The 20,835-nt window shown below is 38.2% G+C and overlaps 1 protein-coding gene across 3 annotated transcripts in view; it reads left to right on the forward strand.

Moving 5' to 3' along the window:
* SASH1 (SAM and SH3 domain containing 1) overlaps positions 1-17,563 on the forward strand; it is a 272,900-nt gene extending 255,337 nt beyond the window's left edge. For all 3 annotated transcript variants that reach the window (XM_088455529.1, XM_088455389.1, XM_088455448.1), the window contains 3 exons: positions 9,155-10,107; positions 12,195-12,326; positions 14,303-17,563. In XM_088455529.1, coding sequence (XP_088311655.1) covers positions 9,155-10,107; positions 12,195-12,326; positions 14,303-14,563 — 1,346 coding nt within the window. In that variant the 3' untranslated portion in view covers positions 14,564-17,563. The remainder of the gene's footprint in view (positions 1-9,154; positions 10,108-12,194; positions 12,327-14,302) is intronic.
* The last annotated feature ends 3,272 nt before the right edge of the window (positions 17,564-20,835 follow it).

The following is a 20,835-nucleotide window of genomic DNA, read 5'->3' on the forward strand; positions in this document are numbered from 1 at the left end:
GTTACACTAATGAAAGCAAAGGTGTCCTATTATAACACTCACCTGTTATCATACGTTTGTGTACAGACTAGCCACTTAACTTTCACAATGAATTACCTTACTTTTATGTACCATTTGCATTAGACCATTATGTCTATTTTGCCTCTATCAGAGGATTAATGTTACCTGATATACGGAATTACATTGCATAAACATTCTTTTCCATTGTGTAGAATGAGACAGGCTATGTCAGAATGTAAAATGAATGTCGATATGCATCTGTTCCTTCTCCTAGAGAGTATAAGTATGTATTCTGCATACATGGCCATGTACGAAAGCCCAAGACACCACTTTCATATAGTGTTGTTGACATGCAGTTTATGCTGGTAATTGAGTTATAGTACTACATTCTAAGCTTGTTCAGCTGCACTTAGCTCTACTTATGTCCTTATTACATCTTAACTTGTCATTTATTTGTGTAGACTGTTTTACATACCTGCAAGCCTTGAAGCCATAAAATAGGCTGTGTTTTTTTTTTTATATTCAATTAACCACTTTGGTGACAATCAAATGGTCTGCCTCGCTTGCTGCTGTGCCTTTTATTGATAAGCGTTTCCATAAATAATCTGGGGTCTGAAATGTGGTAGTCTTGTCATAAAGAAAACTAAGTGCATTGCTTGATTGATATTTCCTTCCACTTTATACTGTACAACTGATTTATTAAGTTACGTTCTGATTGTCTAGAAAAGATTTGTTGGTTTGAAGTAAAGAACCATTGTGTCATCATTCAGAACGCTAGTACAGTCACAGCACAAGCGATCACATCCAGAATGGCAATAGAAACAGCGAAACAATGTGTGAAGCGCAATTCTATATGGACCAAAACTCTTATGCCACACTTCCAAACTTAAGTATAACAAACTTTTCAGCTCTTTGTAGTGAAAAGGTTAAAATTAAATTTTATCTTTTTGAAATAGCTTTTAAAGTTTAATTAAATGCATACAGATATCAGAGATGGAACAAAAAAACTTCTTGTCCTTAAAAGGTGCTTTCAGCCAGAAGCAGTTTTTCTTTCATTATCTTTCGTTGTTCTGAAGATGAAAGAACGCCTTTCACTTAAAAGCCACTTGTATGAGAGATGATATCTTTTGTAGAGAACCGTCCTAGAGAAGAACAGTGATGGTTTGATCTAGTTTTGTTATGTTGTGCTATCTGTATGGATACTGAAGACCTGATCCTAGACAAGGAATGGGAGTCATCTTTGTGCTCTGGTCTTTGATGCCCGTGGTCTGCATTTGAGATGCATGAAAGCTGACTTCCCTTTATATAGATGTCTGCTTTTTTGTCTGATAAATGACATGGCAAAATATCTGACAGGAAGTTTTGAAAGTAATTACACAGTTACATACTTGTTTATGTTGAATAAAGACATATAGTCAACAGTCATATTCAACCTGCCACCCTCAAAATCTATCCTGACGAAGGCAGAAACTCACTACAAAGCATAGCCCAATTTGCCTTTCTGACCCCATACTGGCAGTCAGACAATTTCTGTGATCATATCACCCTTATTCTTTTCTTTTCTGGTGTAACTGAACCTAACTCAGACACTGTTTGCTCATAACTGAGACCTTTTGTTGTACATATTAATGTAGTGGCACTTTTCAGCATTCTCTCCAGTCCCAGGATATACATTGTTTTGGAAATTGGTGTCTGATTTTTTTTTCTTCCTCATTATATGCACCTTGTACTACATTATATATTCTGCTGCCCCTGAATATAAAGTTTCACCACATACTCTAGGTACTGTACACTTATTATATAAGCTGCTTGCATACTTTTGCTACCACATGCATTCTGTATCCTTGCATTTATCACATTTCTTCCCTATTTATGTAGGTCCCCGTGCAAGAAAAACACAGCATTTATAAATAAAACCCTTGGTTATTTATTATAAACTACACCAAATAAATAATAATTTAAAAATAAAATAAACCATACATGAAACCTTCTATTTTTTAAAGATCTTTATTTAATAAATCATTTTTAACTATTGTGTTTTCTTTTTCAAATAGCAATATTCAGTGTAATACTTTTTATTTGTCTTATCCCTTTCCTGTTTGGAGTTCCTAGTAATGCTAGCGGTTTGTAAATAAGAGGAAGAAGACAGATTTCGTAATAATGAATACTGTTATGCCTAGCAATTAAGGGGTCAATCCAATTAGGTGCGAGTTGCTGCTTTCTCTGCGAATTTGCATTGCAAGTTAATTTTGCAATTCAATTAGAAATTCGCATTGAACCAGAGTAAACTCGCATTTTTCCATTCGGACCTCCCTGAGGGTGAGAGATGGTAGGGAAATTTTATTTTAAGGTTAAAATGTCGAGGCTCCATGAAGAACCCCTTGAAGCCTCCCCCCCCATAATGACTAATTAGGCAGTTGGAAGTTTCCAATAATTACATGTAATTTTGGGGTGTTTAAACAAAAAATGGCCTCAAATTACCCCCAAATCAACTTTTTTAGTTTTTTTATGCACCCCAAAATTAGAGTGTATGTATATATATATATGTATATATATATATATATATATATATATATAATATATATATATATTTTATTTTTTTTATTTTATTTTTTTTTTAAATAATTGCATTTTTATATTTTTTTTGCATTTTTTCGTTTTATTCATATAAAATGTTTTTTTTTGTTGTTGTTTAATCTTTTTTTTTTTTTTACTTTTTTAAAAAACTCACTAATCGGCCATTTAAATACTTCCAGTATTTTTCTTATGCCCACTAACAGCCTTCATTATGCAAACAAAATTGTCTGATTTTTGGAGTCCATGAAGGTCACCTCATATTTTCATTTACTTCTCTCACATTACATTTGGCTCACAAATCACAAACCCCTGCTGCGAGTATCGTGAATAGGCATTTTTAATTGGATTGGAGAAGTCTTGGGTATGCGCATTCGTGCAAAGTCTGCAAATTTCATGAAACAAACACGAAACTTGCACCTAATTAGATTGATTCCTTAGCGTCCTAAAAATTACACCATAATGTGGGCAAGTATGTACTCATGAGATTGCATCCTATCCAATTACTATTAACTAGTACCATCACTGACATATGAGACTCAATTTGCCTCATGTTGGTGTTAACACTAATTCTTAGTGAACTGAAATCCTGTTAATGTGTTCACCCTACATATTCACTGAGGCCAATTCAATTAGCTGCAGGTTCCATGCCCTGTGCTCACTGGTTTTCATTAACATGCATTTTACGGGATATTTTCATGAAGCACGCTCCCGAATGCAATTTAGTTAGAAATGGCAAGTCACGGATGTTGCAAGTTAATGCTATAGTGTGTGGCCTAAATGTAGACAATGAAAGAATTGTGAAATCACCGTGAACACCACAAAAAAGTGGTAAAATAAGATAACAGGACAGTGTAGAAGTCAGTTAGTGGCCATAAGCATAGTATTGGTGGCAGTTACATGGTGTCGAATGGTGGTTATTTTTTTTTAAAACTTTTATAAATTATGGAAAAATAATAGCCAGTAAGTGCATTTCAGCAAATAAGTGTCTAGCATATTTGGTTGTACATTAAAATATTTGTATAGTGATTTTTAAGTGTCTATAAGCTTACAAGTTTCTATAAAAAAAAGTAAAAAAAAACTTGCAACTCCCATTTGCAAATTCAAAAAAACCCTTTCCTATCAATACAACACCGCAGCATACATGTGCCACATCATTTAACCTATTTTTTGCTTTATAGAGATAATGGCATACTTTATTGCCCATATTTTCCAATTGAAAAACCTCTAAATACAATACTATTCATTATGAAGTGTGTCCAAGGGGTGTCCTGTCATTTCTACATCAATATAAAGTGTTTCCCCTACTATTCACAAAGTCTAGAGCTGCAAACTAAAATCTGTGTTAACTACTGTACAGTACCATTGGGACCCATATGAACATAAAGTGGATTTCTAATTGAACAGCAAAATGTAACGACCAGGGGTTTTTAACCAAAGTTAAGCAATTTTCTCCCAACTTGCAGCTAATTGAATCGGCCCCAATGCGTGTTAGCAATATGTACACATAACAGAATGGGCAACACAGGCTTTACAGAGGAAACTTTAAACCAAATAAAATATTATTTTGCTTTTCCTGGCTACAGATGTTTAATGTGTCAGAACAGCAATAAGTTAGCACACCGCAGTTACCTATGGATCAGTGGGAAATACAAATGAGACTGCCACATCCATTCCAGGTACAGCAGCAACAGTTGCTAGACATTCATCTTATATAACTTTCATGCAAGCTACTAAGTTGCTCATTAAACAGCGTTTCACCTCAATATTTTTCCATATGATCATGATTCCACTATAAACAAGACTTTGCAAAGAATGTGTATCCGAGCCTGCCATGTTGTGTTCTCCTTTTCTGACACTTTCTGGCCAATTAGAGCTACTTTATGGTTCTCTGCCACACACTCATTATAGAATTCTTGTATGCTGTATCTGTCTGCAGTACTGCAGTTAGATAAAATGGGAGTAAAGGCAGCACAATGGCATCTGTACACATTTCCATTATTCATGTGGGGTTTGTTACTGTTATCATAAAGGATCCTCATTCACTGTACCGCTGTTTCTGTACTTTCCCTACCAACCATCAAGAGACATATTACTGAGCCCAAGACCGAGAACAAATCAGCAGTAACTGCAAATCCTAATCCCATAGTAGTTTCACCCAAAGCCAAAGGCAGGATTGTTTATAACGAGAATTTGTTTAGAGCTGGAAATAACAAAGTACTGTAACCACTTCTTGTGAGAGTTGGTCAAGAATTATTGTGTGTGTGTGTGTGTGTGTGCATATATATAGATATATATATATATGTATGTATGTATATATCGTGTGTATGTATTTGTGTGTGTGTATATGTATATACATATATATTAGGGATGTGCAGGCTCGGATAGGTTCGAGTTTGCACGTGGAGTTCGGATTTTTCCCTCCAAAAAAACGGAACTCAGAACGAGGCAAAACGTCATCTTACATGGACGAACATCATCATTCCTGGACAAAATACCAGGAATGATGATGTTCGTCCATGTAAGATGACGTTTTGCCTCGTTCTGAGTTCCGTTTTTTTGGAGGGAAAAATCCGAACTCCACGTGCAAACTCGAACCTATCCGAGCCTGCACATCCCTAATATATATATATATTTATATTATGGGATTTAGTCGACATATCGGGATCCTGAAGGTAAGTATTGGGGTGTTAGGGGGAGGTTAGGTTTAGTAATCGGGGCTAGGCATTAGGGGGAGGGTTAGGTATCGGGTAGGGAGTGTTAGCATTAGGGTGTGGGGATGGGGAGATTAGGTTTAGGCACTAGGGGGGACATTGTGTTTAGGGGAAGGGGTTTAGGGTACAGGGAGGGGAGGGGGAAGTTAGGGTTAGGCATCGGGGAGGGTGGGTTAGGGTAGGGTTTAGAAAAATACTTACCATGACTTCCTATGGGTGTTGGGATTCTGGCTGTCGGGATGCCGCTGTCTGTATTCCGACCAGTGGCATCCTGACAGCCAGGATTTCATACCCAACATTATAATATGGTGTGTGTGTGCAGGTGTAGGAAACACTAACTGTATTTGAAAAGTGTAGAATACAGATGCTGTTACTACCAGCAGGGTGGCTGCATTATACCCATTTTACACTGCCGCAAAAACCGGTGTTATTGCTAGGTTAACCCGGGTCGTGGCTCAGTGTAAAAAGGTTAACTCTGGTCCAGTGACCCAGGTTGGTCTGAGTAGGACCTGGGTTACAGGGCAGTGTGAATGGGTAACCAGCGTCATAGGGAGAGCTGCATTTCCGGTGCTTGAAGAATATGTCATCTCCAAGATTCGGCAGAGGTAAGCCTCAGCAATATCCCAGGTGCAGCCAGCGACGTAAACCGGGTACAAGCCACTGTGACACGGCTTGAATCCTGTGTTCAGTGTCCTGGATTTAGGTGTAAAAGGGTATTATTTGGCTATAGTGGAGTGCCGAAACATTTTGGATCTATATCAGTGACGTGCATTGAGGTCAATGAATGGGGAGGCCCACATGTATAAAAACAAAGGGCCAAATGTAATAGGTAGTCTGTTTTAGTAACAGTACAAACTCGCACTTTTTAAAAGCGCGAGTTTGTACTGAAACTCGCAAATTCAATAGCCTGCGAACTTTTCAGCTCGAGGCTACTGCATTTGTGAGTTTAGGCGAGTTTAGGACTATGTAAACTGACATCTTTTAATGCGAGTAGCATTAAAAGGTGCGAGTTTTAGAGAAGCCATCACAGATCAGTGAGATCCATGATGGCTTCTGTGTGTGTGTAAAAAAAAAAAAAACGTGCACCCCTTCCTCAAAAGCATAACCAGCCCCGGTCTTTATAAAGCCTGTTCTGGTTCTAAAAATACAGGGGCCAAAATGCATAGGGGGCCCCTGTATATTAAGAACCAGCACAGGACTTTGTTGAGCTGGTTCTGGAAAATCAGGGGTCAAAACGCGTAGGGGTCCCCTGAAAATTCCAGAACCAGCACCGAACTCTTTCTAGCGGGGGGATAATGCCACAGCCAGGGAAAACCTTTCACCGGTTTCCCCGGCCAAAGCATTATCCCTGACCGCTAGTCAGTCCAGGCCGGGGATCCCTGGGGAGTTGGGTACCCCCCCAATAAAGGGGTACCCCTCTCCAGGGCACCCCAGACCTAGACTGATAGCCCGTGGCTATCCCCGGCACCCTAGGGTGGTGGGTGCCGGGTTGATAGTGTAAAGTGTAAAAATAAAGTTTGCATATTTTCTTTAGTTGTAGAACCACAAGTACCAGCAAGCCTTCCCTGCATGCTGGTATTTGGAGAACCACAAATACCAGCATGCGGGGCATTACGGGCCCGCTGGCACTTGTAGTTCCACAACTAAAGAAATACGTAAATAAACAAACATACACCGTGATTGTAAAATTTTATTAAAACATACATGCACACTCACATTCACACATACTGACCTAGTATCCGAAGTAATCCATAGGGGTGTACCTGAAAAAAAAAATCCATACTCACCTCTCCTATGCGTCGATCGCTTCCACTTGTCCAAGTAGGCAATCCAGGGGTTAAAATAAAAAAACGCAAAAAACAGATCCATGCCGGACTGAGCTGCTCCGACGGAGATGCTCCCTGATTGGCTGGCGGCCCCTTCACTGACTGGGCACACGTGTGCCCCGGTCATTTACGTGGAGCAAAGGTATGTAAAAACACTTACTTTTTCTCAGTCCGGCATGGATCCCCGCCTATTCTGACCGCACGTCCCTTATCTATCTATTTATCTATACATCTATCTGCTCTAATATATATATATATATATAATATACGGAAGGAATGGCTTCACTCAACGCTGTAAATTGCGAATGGTAATAAGGTTTAATCCATCCAACGTTTCGTCATCAGGAATTATTTATTTTTAGTGTGTGTGTATGTATACAGTCAGGTGCATAAATATTGGGACATTGACAGAATTTTCATATTTTGGCCTCTATTCACCACCACAATGGCTTTGAAATGAAACAAACAAGATGTGCTTTAACTGCAGACTTTCAGATTTAATTTGAAGGTAATTACATCCAAATCAGGTGAACGGTGTAGGAATTACAACGGTTTCTATATGTGCCTCCCACTTTTTAAGAGGCCAAAAGTAATGGGACTGACTGTATATGTGTGTATGTATATATATATATAGAGAGAGAGAGAGAGAGAGAGAGAGAGAGAGAGAGAGAGAGATTCTACACACACTACACTACACTACTAGACAGCCTGTATTCTCTTGTTTATATATAACAATATGAGTAGTAGATAACTTTCACCTCACTAGTATTTAGTGTAACTGTCCCCAAATAGAAGAAACCTGCAGTTTTTCAGAAACAACTACAGGTTGAGTTTCCCATATCCAAAATGTTTGGGACCAGGGGTATTTTGGATAACAGAATATTCCGTATTTTGGAATAATTGCATACCATAATGAAATATCTTGGGAATAGGACCCAAATACATATACAGAATGCATTTATGTGTGTTATACATCTTATACACAATGGGCACGATTCAATTCAGCGCGATGTAAATAGCGCCGGGAGATAGCTCCCGGAGCTATTCAATTCATTGCGCTGTTAGGTCGGGGAAGGCTCGTTTAAGGCGCGATAACTGGCATTCCCCGACCTAACTTCCCGGCGCGAGGCTGTTTTCCCGGCGCTAAGGGCAGAAAACAGCCTCGCGCCGGGACTTTTGTCGGATTTCTTCTCTCATCCCCGGAGGAATGAAAGAAGGAATCATTAATCGGACTTGTCAGCGCGGTGTATTGAATAGCTCCGGGCGCTCACTCCCGGAGCTATTTACATCGCGCTGAATAGAATCGAGCCCATAGCTTGCAGGTCATTTTCTACAATATATTCAATAATTGTATGGCTCAAACAAAGTTTGTGTACAGAAATTAAATTCATTTATTTTTCATATACACCTTATACACACAGCCTGAAGGTAATTTTATACAATATATTTAATAATTTGTACCTTTAGACAAAGTTTGTGTACATTGAACCATCAAAAATCAAAGGTTTCATTTTCTCAGTCATGCAAAAAAAATTCTGTATTTCGGAATATTTGGATATGGGAGACTCAACCTGTATTAGAGTAACAATCTGTATGTCAAAACAGTGTTTGTGAATTACCTTTCTACTCCCTAGCTACAGTTGCAAAGGACCACTTTTTAAAAAGAATGTACTAGAATACCTGCTTAGACGACGACCTCCTTTTCATGTGTATAGAATTTTAATATAATCTGGCAAGGGTAAGTCTACAGGCAAGCATCATATAGTAGTAAGGTTTAGAGTAGCATAATCTAGACATAGCTCAACTACTTAGTAACATATATCCACTCTTGACAACAACTTTGCTTTAAAAGAAGATAAAACAAGTTTTACTAAGATCCTATTCTATTTGTGTGAAAATGGAAATAAGTGTTTAGCACATTAAAATAAAAATTTGGCACATTCTGTCTCTCCACATTACTTTAATCTAATGAAAGCTAAATGCTGTGTACTGTAATATATATATATATATTTTTTTTTTGTTTGTTTGTTTAATCTTTAGGCAAAAGTCGACTGACATCTCCAATATCTCCAGACTTGTCTTCAAACCAGCTCATTGATTATCCAGGCTTGAGCATGAAGGTGATCAGAGAAGTCACACATGGAGGCAGTGAACAGGTTGGGCAGACTCCTATTTATGCTACTTGTACAAAGTCTATCAGTCTCACTGGGTCTAAAAAGAACCGGAGAAGTCTGCCTGTTGGCATTTGTACAAGCTGTGAGCTTGATGGAAGCAAATCTCTTAAGATCTGGCCAAGATCACACTCAATGGACAACATTCAAAAAGAAGGAAACGAAATTCATGGCATTAGCAGAAACATAGCTGTCTTTCCACCAGATGAAAATCAAAAAATGGCTGATGGCTTCATTGAGGAGGAAACTGGAGATATACATGACAGAATATCTTGTAATTTGGATGCAGTGACTAAGGACCAAACTGCTGATCTTGCTCAGAGCACAAGGACATCTCATTTACAGAGCCACAAGAAAGACAGTGGGATTCACAGATCATCTGACACTTCCCATATATCTTTGGACAAGACACCTCTTTATTCTGGAGAACCCAGGGTACCAGCAAAACTCCCTTCACAGCCACCCCCAGTCCCAGCCAAAAAAAGCAGAGAAAGACTTGCAAATGGGCTATTCCACCCTCCTCTCAGTGCTACTGCCTCACATATAGAAGAATCTTCTCTTCCAGTTACAAGTCACAGCCAGTTCGGCCCAAATGATTGCTCTATACCTGCTGCACAAGAATGCATTGCCCATATCTCTTCCCGACCACCTTGGTTGCCCAATCCCCCAGAAACGTTGAGTGTTCCACAACATGCTGTAAAACTGGGTCCTGTATCAGCCAGGAAAATCGCTTGTGCCAGGGGGATGGATCAAGAGATATTGATAGAAAACAAGTTACAGGCTGAAGAAATAGATCTTACAGAGGAACCATATTCAGATAAGGTAAATCAATCCTCAGTTCTGAAATATCTGACCGGTTGAAGAACCTAGTTAAAAATAGAATTTGAAGATTACATTTTCATTGAGGAAAATAATGAATAAAATATTCTATATATTGGTGTTTTTTTCTTTTCAGTTTATTTAATATTGGTTCCAACCAACATAGTGTCCATACAATAACTTTTACTATTACTGAGAATGTTTAAAACTAGCACAATCTTTTAATTTAATGGGTTTTCTTTTTCTCTGTGTTTATATCGTGATCCTGGCTATATTCACTATATTGGCAAACTGGGTGGATGCAGCATAGATTTTAGACATTTCTGTATGTTCCTATTTTTCAGCGTCTGTTCTAAATATAGCTCTAGTCTAATATTTATTGTAAAATGCCAGTATCAAATAGTTGCTTCTAAGAATGCAGCTTGCAAATATGAAAATCCTATAGCAAGCAATCCTCCATTAGCTTTTACGATCTAGTGCAAATTTAACAAATCTGGATTCATTTATGATCCGCAAAAGAGAGTCAGATTTATCTAACATCACGTAACTATTTTTGAGCCATTGCACTTGTTGTTTTTTTTTTTTTTGGGAAACCACATGTATGCGTTCCAAGATGGTGGCCCCTTTTGAGGTGCAAGAGTTTCCACCTGCCGATTGGAGGATTTTGGCGAATAAGGTGTGTTCTTTGATTAGAACATACTGGGCTGCTGAGTGCGCCCCTACATCTGCTCCAAGATACAAATACAAGTTGTGGTTTTTTTTTATATTACTAACATAAAGGGAAGCTGGAGTTATGGAGGTTCCCCGCTTTGTGGGCAGGCACACAGCCCTCCTCCTCGGCAGAAAATATTCTGATCATTATGCCTGGGGAATGAAGTTTGGGTCTCTAACATATTTCTAATTGGATGCATTTTGCATCATGCAATTGCTCTTTTGTGGGATAGAGTATCATGCTTTGTCCAGTCTAATCAAAAACTTCAGACATACAAAAGTGGCACCAGTTATAAACTCCTACCAGACAGTGCATCAGCTCAGAGTAGAAGATAGACACAGCTGAGGGAGTTCCTGGTTCTTGCTTCAACAGTGCTTGAATGGAACAGGGATCCTTCTTTGTGCTACACATACCATATAAAGTGGCACCAGTTATAAACTCTGATATAAACCCTCATTCTGATGGGTTATTGTAAGGCATTAATACAACTAAACTAAGTAGTGTAAGAAGCAGATTGGAAAAAATTAAATGCCTAAAGGTGGACGTTCTAAAGTATTAGTGGGTAGTGATGTCACACTTTCACCACAATGCTCATTTCTCACTTGTTTCTGGATAATTGCAAACCTAGGTGCAGATAGCCGTTCTGGCTGCAGTTCTAAAGACCATGAAATGAGTGTGAACATCGAAACTGTATTCCAGATCTGCACATTTTGGTGGCTCCTAAATTACCCTTTTTTTGAGGGTAAGCAAATGTCTGTATCCTCCAGGTTTGAGCATATTTGTTCTTTCACGGTTTCTTAGTAAATAGTTCCCAAAAACATGTTCACTCATGCGTCACACGTGGCTTTATCCTGGATCACAGTGGCTCTTTTGTTTTTACTTTGTTACTTGCTTCTCACAACTAAGGGACTGCAGAGATCCCTGCAGTCCTCTGAACAAGACTAGTAATGATTTTGTGGTTGCTGTCAAATTAAACAATAATTAAATGTCCTAAAGGAGCTGTGAAGACTGTTGTGTCATTTGTACATATTTATAAAGCACAAAAATGCTTGTCTGCTCTACCGGACTGTTTGGAAAACCTGCACATCTCAGTAAGCTTTGAGTAGACCAACCTCCCGGATGCCGGCCGCTTTTCCAGTGCAGAGAAAATGGATTTTTCAGAAAGATTCAGCAAATTCAGATTGAACAATTATATGAATGTGTATTGCTATAAAATGTGCTTTATAGTCATCAGACACTACTGTACAAATAAAGCTGATTTTAGCTCTACATGTAAATGTGACTTAGAGCCAGCCTTCCTACTGCAGTTAATGCTGGTCAGCGATAAGCGAAAAGTGTTGCTCAAGTTGATCAAATCTAGTCTCTCGTCTTGTTGCAGCACGGCCGCTGTGGGATTCCAGAAGCCTTGGTTGAACGATATGCTGAAGATTTAAGTCTGCTGGAAAAAGACGTGGCAGCTTGCATGGATCAGATTCGCGTTAGACATTTGAGAAAACAGCATCGCATGGCTGTAAGTATCCTCAACATTTTCTTTTCCCATGGTCTCCAGTGAAAAAGTGTACAGTACATAGGAGTTCATGAACTATGCTTTACAAACAAGGGGAGATTTGTCCCAAATCTGCAGGTTTAGTTCCAGTTTTAGAGAATTTTCCCTGTAATTTTTTTTGTACCTGATGTTTGTCCCTATTATTCATGACATGGTGAATCAGATATTCCTCCACACACTGACAATACTTGTAACTCTCATGAAAAGCTGGCACAACTATATGATGTTGATGCAAATCTGTCAGTGTTTATTAATAATAGACACAGAAGAGTAGTTTGTTAACATCAAACATATACTGTATGGAAAAAGAAAATGAACAAAATGCAGGTGCACACTATAAAAATTAAGAATACTGATGGTCAAAACAATTATGATAAACTCTACAATTAGCACGTTTGGCCCAAAAATACATGTCCATGCACCAAGTCAAGGTGGACGTCATCAGCTGGGTCCCTAACCTATGGTAGATGGACACTCAGTTTTGGCCATACATGTGCTAAGAACCTCATTTATACTTCATGTTAATTGTATAGTTTATCATAATTGTTTTGACCATATAGACATAATTGATTTGACCATTGTTTTTCACATATATTTGGCCATGCAGATCAGTCCCTGCCCCAGTGGAGCTTACAATCTAAATTCCCTGCCTCATGCTTACATACACACTAGGGTTAATTTATATATATTTTATTTTTTTAGAGCCAATTAACCTACCTATTATTTTTAGAATGTGGGAGGAAACCGCAGTGCTTGGAGGAAACCCACGCTAGCACAGGGAGAATATGCGAACTCCACACATTATGCCTTTATGCACATGTTTTAGTTTTGTGTAATTGCAAATTAGTATTTTGCAAGCAAACATATTCCTAATAAAGGGCGTAGGTGTATGTTACATTTCGGTTCTGATGTGCCCTTATGCTGTGTACGGTTCAGATATATACTATAAAAAGAAAAAAAAAAAAACAAGATTTCAAGCGCTACTATCTATAGGGTACCGAGAAGCAGATCTCTGTTGCAGCTTCAAAATACATGATACACAGAAATATCAAAAACAGATTAGTCCATAAACATATAATGATAGTCCTTTCCTTACTGAAAATCCTACTTCCAGATGTTCCTCAAACAGAAGGAAATAGGTGTTGGAATAATATCAATAAATATAAGTAGGATGGTATTATTCCTACTTAAATCAAGGATTTCATGATTATGTTCCTCTTATTCTTCCCTTAGGTGAGCTTTTCCCACAGAAAATACAGGTCTTATTCCAACCACGTGTTCCACAAATGGCCTTCAAGCCAAGGCAGGACAAGTACACATGAGATGGTGGATCGAAAGACCTATGTTCAGAACCACCTTTCCAATAGTACATCACAGTCTCGTTCGAAGTCAAAATGACCACTCCTCCCTCTAGTCACACTAATGCGTTTCAGCAGTTGCCATAATATTTGATATTTCTGTGTATAAAGTATTTTGAAGCTGTAACAGAGATTTGCTTCTCTGTACCCTATAGATAATAGTGCTTGAAAACTTGTTCTTTTCTTTTTATAAGTTATATGTGGTTTGGACCACATTTTTTCAAGCAGCACTTTAATTTTGAGTAGTGCGATACTATTTGTTTTTATACCAGATATATACTATGTTTGTGTGTGTTTTTATTCGCCTACATTACACACATATTGTGGCAACTGGACCCTATTGTTTATGCAAGTTTTTTTTCATTATGCAATTAAAAGCAAGGTTTAATCCTATATTTGTGGGGAAGTTAATTTTCTGTGCCTGTGTGTATGCCTGTAGAAATAAGACATTCATTACGTTTTGGTTGCCAAGTATAGCTGGTAACAGTGAACAATAGCAGCCATCTAACAAGAACACATGTATTACATGGCATCCTAGTTACATCTCTGTGTGTAATATATCTATAAATAATTGTTTTATAGATCCCGAGTGGAGGACTTACAGAGATCTGCAGAAAGCCGATTTCTCCCAGACACATTTCATCTGTCTCAGATTGGCTTATATCAATTGGACTCCCTATGTATACCCATCCTCTCATGGATGCTGGCTTCACCACACTGAGTAAAGTGCCTGCTCTCTCACAGACTCACTTACATGGAGCTGGAATAAAGGAAGAAGGACATATAAACAAGCTCCTTGGGGCCGCAAGACTTATAAAGACCATAATTCCGGAGGCTGTTTAAACTGTGGCCCTACTGCAATCGGAGACCTGCTTCCACTGTTACGTTTTGCAGCCTGTGCCCCAATGAGCAGAAGAACATGGATTCCGTAATCTTTAACTGACGACATCATATTCATGTCTTAAGGCCAATGACACAAGGCAGAGCTTTGGAAGACTTTGCATACTCTTGGTTGACTCAAATGATTGTGTATTGTAAGGTGCAGTGTTGTGTGACTACCAGACCTGTTAGGCTGTGGATAAAGAGAAGTGCTTTAGGCTATCTACACAGTTTGCTTTTATTTCCATAGTATGGGCACAAGAACATTTACCTAGGCCAAAGTATTACAGTGAATTTAAATGTTTTTATTTTTTTTAACATAACTAATACAATCATGCTTTTCCATAGTATTGGGAACGGAATAATTTATTCTGGCTTAACTAAAGTAACAAACTTATTTTGCCTTAAACATATTTTCAAGTAACGTTTCTGGTCCAGTTGCCGCTCAGTTGGAAAAATAAGTGTTGCTGAATACAGCATGTTTTCAGGTGTTAATGGCCACCGTTCCATAAAAAGACAAGTAAGACGTACATGAGGAGCACGAGGAGGTGAATATGTTCCCATGGCCACCTATAGAAACATTTCAGGATCAATTCAAGACTGTCCCACAAAATAACTGTTACATTGGTGTTACCCTGCCTATAATAATGTATTTGGAATATTTACAGGATATGAATTGAAGTGTATGAGACCACATAAAATACAGTTACAGTATACAGCATTTCCCAAACATGAATTAATGTTTAGTACTGTCTTTTAGTGCTTATACTTAAAATTACAAAAGTTTTAAAGATACAAATTAAGAGGATGTATTTTTGAGTTCGAATTCTCTCAATGGTCCCAGTCTGCTTTTATAACTTTGCTATTTTGACATCCAGATTCTGTTTGATTACAATATACTGAGATTATATATTATCAAACGTTTATTGTGGTTTTGTGTGATCCACAGAAAACAAATAGAAATTTATGACTTTATCGCTTCTGTTATCCTTGATATTCTACAATGATTTTGCATAAAGTAGTGTTTATTTGGCTTTTCATTTCCCTATTACTGTGTTGTTCCAACATGGCGGATATTTTAAAACAGAAAACCTCTACTGTATGCTATATAAGGGAAGATTGTTCCATGATCTAACCTTGTGCAACTTGTTGTAACTTATTGTGGTTTCTATTAGTCATGGAATATGAATTTTATGGGTAACAGAAATGTGTGAAATCTACAGGGTTGTATTTCAGTAAACACTAAATCTAATTTAATTATTTAAGTGCTAATTATATTAGTACTTCACACCAATATTATTAAAGTTGGTACCCACGTGAACGACAAAATATTGCAAAATTGCATTACATGGTAAATAAGATCAGGATATAAAATATGTAAAAAAAAACAAACAAAAAAACCCTTCCAAAACATCCCCTCATATAATAATGGATAAACACATATTAAATGTGATTTATGTTTTTGCTTCCAGTTCTGCTTGTTGACAAATTATTGTTTCTCTAGGAATATGATTTGATTGGTTTGTGTATTTAAAGAAGGTTGTGTTGTCAACATTCCATAAATCTTGTGGAAGTGACCAAAAAGAAATGATTGCCTTTTTGATTGTGGAGATATAGCACATGAAATACATATGGAGCTAAGTTTACCTCTGTTACATTCACATCACCCAGTTCAGCTACAGATACATTGCAGATTGGTTATATAGTTCTTCATATAAATTAGACAAATTTGAATTGTTTCGGTTGCAATCAACTTTGTTACTGTCTTAAAAATCCATTTTCATGTAACAAATAGATAATTTAACAGATATTACTTGATAATGCTACATGTACATTATTCAGTGTAAAGGAATTTAAGCTTATACTATTCAGCCCCAGTGTCTTTCAAGCCATTGCAACACAAGGTATTTAGTGGTTTTGTGTTTACTGGTTTTATTTTTATTTATTTTTGTTTCTGAAAAAAAAAGTTTTACATTATTCAGTTGGATTCACCTTATAACTGGTGATACGTTATGAGAAAATGATACATCCACATGCTTGAAGTGTCAACTAATCAGATGCTGTAATTTTTCTTTAAAATGAACGTAGACATCTGATTGCTGTAGAGAGCACCACATTTTTACTTTGGACCAGTATTATTGATATATCCCCCATTTGCTGACTATAAGTAAATGTTGTCAAAAATTAATTGTTAGCTTTATTCATCCTGTAATAATCATGGCACTTCACATTTAAGTATAGGAGGTAAACTGTGCAGCTGGTTACAACAGCAGTACTTGTATAATGTATATTTCTACTTGGTCTTGCAACTTTTATTGGTATGGTAACTTCCAATGTCTTGTTGTTAATGCTTTTTTATCACTACCATACACATCATTACACCATCATTTGATTGGTACAAAAATTCAGTTGACCATTATTCCATCATATATGTTTTTTACTACTGAGTGTCTAGAAAAGTAACATAATTTCTATAGTTCTATAGTTTCTAGTTGTTGCAGCTCTGTACCTACCAGTGTTACTGACCTAAAATCACGTGACACTATAAAAAAACATACAACTTCCAAACAACGTTTCATAACAGTTCAGTCTTCTATTGCGGAGATCATTTGTATATGCAAAATGTTACCAAACTCCTAAGTTTCATGAATTATTTTAGAAAAAAATATATATATATTTACTGTACAGTTTATTTCAGCTGTGAGTTATTTACAGAGATTTATTTTATTCCAAATGTATACTTGTATAAATAATATAGCATTTTCAACATATTTTAAGAGTTAATTCCAGAGATCGAATACATGTTCAAAAGACCAAGAGACTGTGTAATATTTTATTGTTGTGGACTGTGTAACAGAGCAGTCCTAGAATTCTTCAAGCATTTGAAGGTAGAATGTATGAGAGCAACGCAGAGGTCTATGTACTAAGTCTTGGCGAGAGAGATAAAGTACCAACCAAACAGCTCCTGTCGCTTTACAGGCTGTGTTTGAAAAATAACAGGAGCTGATTGGTTGGTACTTTATCTCTCTCCAAGGCTTAGTACATAGACCCCGAGACTTTTCCTGAATAAGTCATAACTTGAACTATGGTTATTGTTAAATGTCGACTACATCCCGTATAGATCATCTAGTGATAACTGCACAGGTGTCCTTACCATGCAGAGACGATGCATATTTTCCTCTTACATCATTCATTCTATAGTGACGTTTGCAGTGTAGGGCAGTTCTGGTTTACGAGTAATGAAAATAAATAACACTTGTCACTCTGATAAGGTCCTCATGCAATAAACCTGTTAATATATAGTATAAAATAGAAATGAGTGAATTTGCAGCAGAGTTTGGCACAAATTGAATTCTGCAGTGGAACAGGCTGTTCTGCAAATATAAACCTTTGAGTTTTGCTTTGGTCTTCTGTGCTCTGGCAATGCCACATTGTATTTTAAATTCTAATCCTCCACAGATAATGTACTTGGTTTATATATCGAGTTGGGATGACAATGGTGCCAATTTGTTGTGTGGTGTGGCTAACTGGTTTACATTGTTTCTTGTTCATCAAATCAGTTCTAAAGTTTGGGAATTGCAATACATTTTTTAAATAAACAAAAAAAAGTAGGTGAATTTCAGCGAAGAAAACACGTTTGATTTAATTCCAGCATAAATAATGACATTTGTAGAATATTTTTTAAATTTTTCCATGCAAAGACCTAATGTGTACTCAAAGTACAGTAAAAGTTCTATAAAACAAAAAGTAGACCTTTTAGCATCTTTGGACTGCGAGCTGGAAACACTTATGGTACCTACACACGGTCAGATTTGATGAATGATTGAACGATTTTTACAACGATTTGATAAACGATGAACGATTGAACATTTCTGACAGTATTAAAATTAATGAAATCGGCAAAATCTTACTGCAAACACCTTCGATGTCAGAGATCGTTATCTGACATGCGGGAACGCACATCGTTCTTCGATGCATGCTCTATATGTCAAAGATATGAATGACTGAATTATTTTTGCAATTGTTATCGTTCATATCTGATAAGTATCTGACCGTGTGTATGCACCATAATTTTCAAAGTTATGTTAACATTATTGCAGTAATAACACACACCTTGGTCAACCAAAAACAAATTTCTATATTTTTGAGATTGGATTGACTGAGATGTATGAAGCCTCGGAGAAAGATAGTGGTGACGTTGTTCAAATCATCCAAATAGTGTCTAACTGGCATTTCAGAGACTGTGCTAGATAACTGACACAAGCTGATTTACACTTCTCCACTTTATCTCTCGCCAAGGTTAGATACATCTTCCCCCAAATGTTTTAGAATTCAAACTCATTTGAGCAGAGGCGTAACCGGGTCTAGTGACACACTGTGTGCCTGCCCAAAAAGGGGGTGTGGTCTAACATAAAGGGGCGTAGTCTCCCAGGAAATCCCGATCGTATCACTCCGGGGGCGTGTCCAGAATCCCTAGAGATGCTGGGCTGCCCCCGGAGACTAATGCCTGCACTATCTGCTCCTCCTCTGTGACAGGAGACGAGTGCTGGTGGAGAATGTCACACTGCAACACCCGGCTGCTGTCACTGAGGAGGAGCCGGCGTAGTGACGACGCTGCATTTGAGCATCATAATAAAGGGAGAAGTGTTGTCATAATAAAAATTGAAATGGGATTTCCAGGCAGAGCAGAAGACAATTGATCAGACATATCTAGCTGCATGAAACCAATTGTGGGCAGTATGTGTCCCTCTTGAGCAAACATAGGCCCTGATTCAGACCCACTCGCGAGCGGCTGTCCGCTCGCAAGTGGGTCGATGGTCTGCACTGAGCATATGCACACGATGGAGGGAGCTCCGTCGTGCGCATGCGCCAGACGCCACGAGCGAAGGACTTTCCTTCGCTCGTTGTGTCTGATCAAAGGGGGCATGCTGTCGATGTTGATTGACAGCACGCCCCCTTTGGTGGGCGTGCCTCCCTGACGGGGGCGTTCCCAAGGGAACGCCTACCGTCAGAAGCCGGCCCACTGACATCACTAGTGATGTCAGTGGGAGTGATTTTGGCTCTGATAGAGCCAAAATCACTCCGGGCCCTGCGGTTGAAAACCTCAACCGCAGGCTCCGGCTCGCAGTTTCGATGGTCACGACCATCGCGGCCATCAAACTGCACGCTCGTATAGGCTGTGGGTGGTGACCCACAGCTATACGAGCGTCCAGGAGGATGCTCCATAATTATGGAGGGTGGCCCTCATTCAGAGCGTGCGCTCTGCTCAGAGCGTACGGCTCTGAATGAGGGCCATAGTTTCCTCTCTATGGCCATTATTCTAGTTATTGTTCAGAGCTAGCTGTGTTCATTCCACGCTGCCTGTGATCAACTTAAGCAGCCAATTATGAATAAAGTACTACGGGTTATATTTATTAAACAAATTTTGTGGGATATCCCCAGGAAAAGGATGATTTTGAGGGATACCCGCAAAGTTTAAGCAACCCCACGATGTATGACAGGTTCAACAACAGATATCTGCTGCGGTTTCCCTGTTTCCATAGGGGGCTGCTATATTGTGAAGTTTGCCAGCCGGAGCTTGGACTTGTTAGCACCATAGTAGCCTATAGGCTACATATTGCACATTTTACTGGGAGAGGGAACCTCTGGATCTCTCCCTGGTCTGATGACCACGCATGCACAGAATGCAGCCAGTGGTCTCGCAGAACAAAGTAAAGTGATCTCTGATGCATTCACTTTACTTTACACATCGCAGGGACTGGCTCCTGTCTTACCCCCTGGTCCTGGACGTGTTTCATAATACATCTGGGCGGTAAAGAGTTTCCTATTGCAGCAAATACAGTGATAACAAATTCTAATAATCTGATCTAGGGCCCGATAATTAATCAATGGGCTTCTGTGTGAGCTCATACAGATGATTGGTTGAAAAGGCATTGAATCATGAAACTGCAGTTAAAGATGGGCATTTGGTACCTAATGCTTATCTGCAAATATAATATGTGCTCTCCCATGGGTTATTGTATAAGAAGATAGAGATGCTACAATATTAACCACAACTCTGTTAGACTTTCACCCAATAGTTTTCTTTAATTTCATTGAAAGCTGTTAACCTCAGGACAGTAATAATCAAAGTTTAAAATCTTAATAATATGTCCAAAAAAACACGATTGCCTCCTGTTTGTGGCTAAGATATTGTTCTGTTTATTGTTCCATAATGATTATTAAATATCTGTGCC

The sequence above is a fragment of the Taudactylus pleione genome, unplaced genomic scaffold (genome assembly GCF_031769625.1).
Source record: "Taudactylus pleione unplaced genomic scaffold, aTauple2 ptg000006l, whole genome shotgun sequence".
Taxonomy (NCBI): Eukaryota; Metazoa; Chordata; class Amphibia; order Anura; family Myobatrachidae; genus Taudactylus; species Taudactylus pleione.